The 8,306-nt window shown below is 33.4% G+C and overlaps 1 protein-coding gene across 1 annotated transcript in view; it reads right to left on the minus strand.

Annotated features, from left to right (window-relative positions):
- Positions 1–947, minus strand: part of LOC132185245 (class V chitinase-like) — a 1,107-nt gene extending 160 nt beyond the window's left edge. The window contains exon 1 of the mRNA XM_059599044.1: positions 1–947. This exon is cut by the window's left edge and continues 160 nt beyond it. Within this exon, the coding sequence (XP_059455027.1) occupies positions 1–947 (947 nt within the window).
- Between the last annotated feature and the right edge of the window lie 7,359 nt (positions 948–8,306).

An 8,306-nucleotide genomic window follows, 5' to 3' on the forward strand; every position in this document is an offset into this window, starting at 1 on the left:
ACATAGTCGGCACTGTATTCCTGAATGCCTTCGGGGTGTCTCTCTTCGAAATACTTGATTTGGTTATAAAGTATGGTCCCATCTGAGGGATCAACATATACTCCATCAGCCTGTCCATCAGCCGGTCCTTCAGCCGGGGCAAATATGTCAGTCCTTGTAGAATCTTCTAGATCTATATCAAGATCTAGAAGCCACGCAGCGCCGTAAAATGGAAGGCCGAGGACTATTCTTGTGGCGGTCACCTTTGACTGACTCCATTCAATGATGCCGTGATCCGCAGAACGTGGGATTATTTCATGGATATGTCCATTGTACAATGCAGCAAAAGGTCCAGTAGCATTCCATGAGAGAGCGGGGTTATAGAAGTCATACGCCACTAGGTTGATCCAGTCCAAGCTCCCAGCAATAGCATCAACGGGATAGAGGAACGTCCGATATGTTGGCCTGTAATAGACCGCTGCGACAAGAAGCAACTTGTCATTGCCGGTCAACTCGGACTCATGCTTCACGGCAGCTCCCCATTCAAGGAGGAGTGAGCCAAGGTTGGCCATTTCTTCCTTCGTGGAGGGGTACAGCCAGTGGAGGCTAAGGCCATGGAAGTCGTAAGACCTGGCTAGACTTATTGAGGAATTTATGAACGATTTGCGGGTATTGAAGTGGCTAGCCAATGAAGCAAAGGTCGAAGTGGTAGATACTCCAGTTTCACCGATGGATAAAAGGGTTGTAACATCTGGATTTATTCCTTGCACGGTTAGGGTGAAGGTTGAGAACTGCTCCCTATGTTCTTCAGGAAAGGTAACTTCATAGGTGGTGGGGTTGACCTCCGCAAAGGCAGCGAAAAGATGGGTGAAATTGTTCGAAGGTATGCTGGCCACCGGGGTTGGGAGCTTATTGTCGCAATACCAGTATCCGCCTTTCACTACACGATCATCATTAGGCGAAGCCATTGAAGGGAAGGCGAGGTAGTAGGCTCTTGCTTGCGATAGGCTTATAGGCTATGAGAGGTATTGCTTGAAGATTTAAGAAGAGAGTGCAAGCGTATATATAGGCTTTCCTTTTTATCCTTCCCTCTCCCTCTTTGTCTTTGGAGTAATTCACTTGATTTTTACCAATTTTATCTGATATAATTTACTTGATTAATATTGTTGTACGTTCCATGCATTAATTAATCATGACCACCGCCATTAATGTAACTAGGATCGGGACGAACCTGTGGCTGGCATCAGGCTTCCATGTCATGTTCTTTTCTTTGGCGGGTTAGTGATTTTAGTTAATAATCGTTAACCGTAACCGTCTTTTCATCCCTATTTTGTTCTTATACTAATTAGCATATAATTTGCGCAATGCGCGGGTTCTTTATTATAATTTAATTTTAAAAATTTAAACGCATCACATCTTACTCTTCATTATAAGTTAAAATAGGTGTGTGTAAAAATCTATCATGCATCTTTTAATGAAAATACATACTAAATGTTATACACTAGTATATTACTGAACATGTACTTTTTCTTTTTTGAAGTGTACCAAACATGTACTTAATGAAAAATATAAAAGAAAAAAATTAAAAAATAGTAAGAAGAAAACTTGAATTCTGATTATCAAAATATTAATAGAAAATTAGTAGGAAAATCTCATTTTGTTGATCAGATACTTATTATATTTCAATACAAATAAAACCCATAAAGTTCTAATCTTTTCAAAAAAATACATAGTAAAATAAACAAAATCCTACCAAGAATATATTTCATTCCTTCTTTTTTGAAATAGTAGTCATTGCTTTCTCATTAAAACAAATCAATCATCCTCAAGAGGTAGCTCAATCAGTTGGGACCATGCCTAATGAAGCGGAGGTCACTAGTTCGAATCCCTCTCCCCCCTCTTGTGTGGGATGGAATGGTATGCTCCATCGTTACAATGTCTGAGATACAATCAAAATAAAATCTTCACTCAATAAAAAAAAAAAAATCTAATCAAATAAATCACATCAAGACTTTCAAAAAAATGCTAGAAAATCCGAGTAAATCACAAAAAAAAAAAAAAATCCAATAAAATATTCAAATGAATTAAAACATAAAATCTTATTGGTCAACCTATTATATTTCAATACAAATAAATTTTCTAGAGAAACAAACATAAAAATAATCAATTTATTGTCGTCAGTGGCGAAGCCATAATTCTAGTTTAGGGGGGTCAAGGTTAAAACATAAAGTTGAACAAAAATTGATTAATTTTTTAAAAAATATAAGTAACAAAATAAATAAATAATTCAACAAAATTTAATTATTTTTTAAAATATATAAATGTAACTTACATATATATTTTCTGTCACGCCTAATGTTAGAACATATGAAATATATAGCAAATATAATATATTTTCCATATATTCTAACATTTAATATTAATTTATTCCATTGTTCTCCACTAGTCTTTATATTTTAAAATCATTACATGATTTGTTCATTGTTAATAGTCTTGAATATAGCATTATCAATGTGCGCAATCACACAATCCTTCATTTACTGATCTCTCATTCGGGTACGTAAACAATTTTTAACAATATTTATTGTTAAAAATGATATTTCAATGGTAGATTTTACAACTAGCAAAATCAATGATAATATCACTAATGAATAAACCAATGGATATACAATATCCCTTTTCATCTCTATCATCTTCTCAACAAGCTTTCCAATCCATGAGTACTGTAAATTCTTTCATAGATATGCAAATGCAAAATAATAATAATAATAATAATAATAAAGTTAAAGTTTCATAAAAAATCAATCGTTATTGAATTTACATTGAATTTGTGATAATGTTAATTTTATGTTTATAGATAAAATTACTTTATTCATTTATTCCCTTGATTTTTTCTATCTATCATATATAACTTTATCTCACAAAGTAAAAATAAAATTTTGATTTCAACTCACGGGTTTAATTTTAACATGCATCAAATATGTTGTTTAAGGTTTTTCAAACTTCCTCAAATTGAAACGCATTTGCGGTTTAATTGAAACGCAGCTTTTTATATATTGAAGTCCACTTCACGCAATTCAACTCTCAACCCTCAGTTACGGACTACGAAGTATTTTTCATTAAGAAAAAAAAGAAAAAAGAAAAAAGAAAACGCAACACACAGGTTTAATTGAAACGCATCGTTTTTGTCATATAATAAAGGCCAGTTTTTAAATGGCGCCATCTGTAACTACTATGCATCGTCTTCTTCGTGGCTGACCTAATTTCATCTCTGAAACAGTTTGAAACAGTGGAACTAAAAGTCTGAGAATCGTTTTCTGCTTGCCGCCGCTGCCAGTAATGTTGATGCCCTTCTTGAGAGTAGTTGAGGGTGGGCATTCAGGATATCCATAAAAAATCTACTAGGGCAAGAGAAATTTTTGGAGGTTGAGAGGGGGCATATCTCGACCCCCTCCCTTCGCCCTTGACTGTCATGAAAAATTTATACATAGATACATAAAGATAAATTGAAGTAACAAAATTTTCAATTAAATAGAAACCCTAGACAGAATCAAATATAGTGCAAAAATAAACAAAATCCTTTTATTTTATAAGTACTAATAAAACAAAAATATTGCACTCAACATTTAACGCGATCAGATAAATCATCTCAGATTCAATGTTTAATTATCTCTTTAGTGTTTCAAAAGAGTTTCTATTCTTTTTTTTGCATAAAAATCAAATAAACACACTATAATCTTCCATTAGCCCACTAAAAATCTAAACAATTTATTATCTTAATTCAGAAGTTGCAATTTTCATCAAAGAACAAACTAAAAAAAATAAACAACCTACAAATACAGTTAATACTCAATTATAATTGTTTGAAGAGGGTTGTGTTATTCTATTAAGGGTTTGTTTGATATTGCAGTTTTAATAAGTACAATTTTAAAAATTGATTTTTTTAAAAATTTCGTTTGTTTTCGTTAAGAATAAGAATTACTTTGGAATTGAATTTTTAGGTAATTATTGTTGAAGAGTGGAGAGAGAAAACAAAAACAAAAAACAAAAAAAAAAACAAAGTTGTAGTTTTTCTCAAATAAAAAACATACACATGGAAGATTAAGAAGAATAATTACTTTAGGTTGATTTTTTAGGTTGTTATATTTGAAGAGTTGAGAGAGAGACGTAGGAAGAAAAAAAAAAGGAAGTTAAATATGTGAGAGAGAAAAAAAAAATCCGAAATAATTGGGTAGGACTTATTATTTTGTAGATAATCTATTATTAATCAAATTGTTTTTCAATGGCTTATTATTTAGAAAAAAAATAAATCTTATTTTATAAATTATCTATTATTATATGCACAAAGTATATGTAGAAAAAAAAAAAAAAATCTTCTTCTCTAACCTTTTCTAAATTTGAATTAAAAATATTAAAGTTACTAAAAGTATTAATACATAATAATTTGATTTGTATTATTTGTTTCCTTACTTAATTTGGACATTAATAATACTTTTTATTTTTTGAAATGTCCGCAGACTCCGCACAAGAGGGGGGAGGGGGGGGTTTCAAACTAATGACATCAGCTTCATGAGGCGTGGTCCCCAACCGATTGAACTATCTTTTGAGGACGACATTAATAATACTTAATATTATGTCACTACAAAAAACCTGATGGTTTCTAACGTACCAAACAGTAACAAAATTTTGCCACGTCAGTAATTATTAACGTGTCAAAAGTGGCACGTCAATATTTATTGACGTGTTGAATCTAACACGTCAGGATTTACTGACGTGTCAATATTTGACACGTCAAAAATTATTGACGTGTCAAAGTGACACGTCAATATATATCAGGTTTATTTATACTATATTTATAAATAATATATAATATGATCCCAACATTCATAATATTTCTACAAAACAAACAGTTTACTTCCCCTTTATAGCCCCATTTCAACATTCAAAAATACAAGACAATTTCTGACTGTTAGCCATGCATAACAAGAAAGTGCGCATGCTTTAATTGGGATAGCATATATAGCAAAACCAAACCAGCTTTCACCATTCAGCCTTTGGGTGCTTATCTTGGATACTTGTATATTATTGGACTTTGAAACCCACCCATATAGGTTTATCAGTAATCACTAGCACCTATCTTTACCATTAATGGTAGCTTAATTTGGTTCTTGACCAAATAGACTCAAACAAACCCGAATGTACGTGCTGATTAATTGGTTATAACATCGATTGCTTTTGTTATGATGAAGTGTGTTAGTTCTTGTGTTGGCTTAATTCAGTTCCAAAATGCAGAGGCTACTGTTTACGGACTCAAACACTAATATAGAATACTCAGAATCCAATCTCCACCGTTCATAATGTAGATTCATGTATTATGAACGCCTCCGCAAAATTTCAGCTCAATCAGACCACAAACGCTCATCGATCAGAGCTGTTGATCAAGACTGGACAGCATTTCCAGAATGATGTTTCACCCATTGCATGCCCTGTCCGGACAGGCCTTCCCCGGGTCCGGACCACATTTCCAAAAACCTTATTTTTGCTCCGCAAGGCCCTGTCCGGACACCCCGTAAGTTTTAGGCCCAAAAACATGATTTTAAGTGGGTTAGGTCTAAGATTTTGTCGGGGGTATATATACATCATTATAGAAGAGAGAGGTACAAATTTTTTACCCCAGAGAGTTCGTCGGAGGCTGTGCTAAGAAAGATCATATGTGGTGAGTGTTAAATTGAATCCCTTAGAGTTTTAGTTATTCATTTGATAAATCTACGGTTGAGAAGTCTATCGGAAGGGTCCGGTAAAGGAGAATCACGTTGAAGAAGATTGTGAGCAAGGAGACGAGTTGTAGACTTGTCGATCTTACAGAGCCAAGGTCTTGCAAAGGGTTGTAAGTGTTCCTAGTGTCTGTAATCTCTGGATAATCTTTTGATAGTGATTTCCTAGGTTTGGCTACCCCAGAGAGGTTTTACTTTTAGATCGGTTTCTAAAAGGTTTTCTCTTTGTAACCAAAATATCTGTGTTTGCTTCTTTATTGCTTTATATATTTTGGGTGATTGAATTGTTTATTGCTTCATAGTATTAATTCCACATAAATTGTGATAAACAAGTTTTTGGAGTCGGCATAGCGTTTTTCAAAGTGGAAGCAATATTAGAAAAAAAGACAAGGAAGAAAAAATAAAACTATTTTTTTATTAAAACACTTCAATATATAACAAGCTAATCGCCATCAGGTTTCCCAGCACATTTGAAATGCATGGCTTTCTATTTAATTGGCCTGCGTTCAATGACTGAAATTTTTTAAACCTCTCTGCTTGTCTCTCATTTGAACTATGCTTCTATCGTCAATTCGAACATTAATGTATTCTGTTTGGCTTGTGTTTTAATGCCGTTCAAACGCTCTTTTTAGCCAAACGATGTCTTCGACTTCCATTGAAGCATTGAACGATGCATTTTGTTTGACTTGTGTTTTAATTTTATGTTCTTTTATACATTCAACAAGTGTTGGAGTTTCACATGTGATGGAATCCAACATCAAGTAATTAATAAACCATGACATCTGGGTTAAGATTAATATATATCAAGGCCTCATTAATTTGGAGACTCCTATATATAGATAGAGTTAATTTTAATCTTCCCACATATATGAAGTACTTCTGCAAATTAAGAAATAAATAACCTTTATATATATTTTGCTAACAAATGAAGTTTGAGACTTAACATTAATAAACAAAAAGATATTTAATGGAAGCCAATTAATAATTAAACACATGAAGATTTGAGCATATTATTTGCATGGATCCTGACGTGCCACATGAGGCACGCCGGAATATCTAACGTGCCACATGCGGCACATCGGAAATATCTTCTCATGTGCCCCATGCGGCACGTCAGAAATTTCTTCTGACGTGCCACATGCGGCACGTCAGGAATTTCTTCTGATGTGCCACATGTGGCACGTGAGAAATTTCTAACGTGTCTTATGTGACACGTCAGAAATTCCTGACATGCCTTATGTGGCACGTCAAGATCCGTGCCTTGGGAAGGCCAGAGCTTGCTGGCCGTCCCATCGCCCAGCCATGCTTCTTAATTATTTTCTTTCTTTTTTTCCTCATTCCGTCCCCACTTTTTCTTCTCTCCCACCCAGGCCAGAACGACCCCTCCCTCCCCCATTTTTCTTTCTTTTCTTCTCCTCCCTTAGCTCCAATCTGGCCTCTCCCTCACTCTTCCTCAACTCCCTCATCTCCCGATCTCTCTCTCTCAGCTCTATCTCTCAACTTGGAACGGTAGCTAGCACACTCTCTCTTAAGCTCACTCTCATCTCCGGCGGGCCAGCTCCAATACGTTGTCGTCACCGTCGCCGTCTCCGGCAGTTCTCCCACCTTAACTTCTCCGGCAATATCATCTCTCTAGTAGGTATATATATATATGTTTTATATTTATGTTTTATTTTGTCATGAATCCGCATGATGTTTCGTTAATGCACTGGATGTTCTATTTGAGAGCATTTAATTTAGGTGTTTGTTTTATTTAATTTTTTTTGTATATCTATTACTTATTGTACGTTGTATATGCACATGCATGCAAAATGATGTTTCTCATGCTAGCTAGGTTTTTGTTTCAAAATATAATAGTTTTTTAAATGTGGCTTTCTTTTTTCTTTTTTCTTTTTTTGTTTACCTGAAAAAGTTGGCTTATTAGAGTAAGGAATTTATAGAACATTATATCAATTTTAATCATTCCTTTCAATCATTTGACCTTCTAAGTACGTGTAGTACGTGGTGAATTATAGAGATTTAATTTAAGACTTTGTTTAATTAATATTAAAATATAATGAGTCTTAATATTGAAAGGAATGATTAATATTCAAATATCATAAACGTACATTGATCCCTTATTAATTTGTAAGTTATAAATTCACACAACATGAGGATTCAATCTGAATTCTATGGATTTAAAGGGAAAAAGAGTTGGCAAAAGTGCAAACCTTGTCAAACTTAGAGAGACTCCAAATGAATAAGTAAAAAGTCATGACTTTGTTTTTGAGACTATTATTTTCTTCCACACTTTTGTTTTGAGTTTTTAAAACAAATTTAATCATAATTAAACACATAACCTAAAACACAAAATATATTCAAAACCATTTAAAATATTTGCAAAACACTCAAAATTATTTTAATCTATTGCATATATCATATAAAATAAATAAATATATAAACCAAACAAAAAATCCAATATATTCTATATTGCAAATGACATAATAATAATACAAGCCGACAACAACAATCCAAATTCAATGCAAAAAGAAACAAGGAAAGATTAATGTTTAC

This window comes from Corylus avellana, chromosome ca6 (assembly GCF_901000735.1).
Source record: "Corylus avellana chromosome ca6, CavTom2PMs-1.0".
NCBI lineage: Eukaryota > Viridiplantae > Streptophyta > Magnoliopsida > Fagales > Betulaceae > Corylus > Corylus avellana.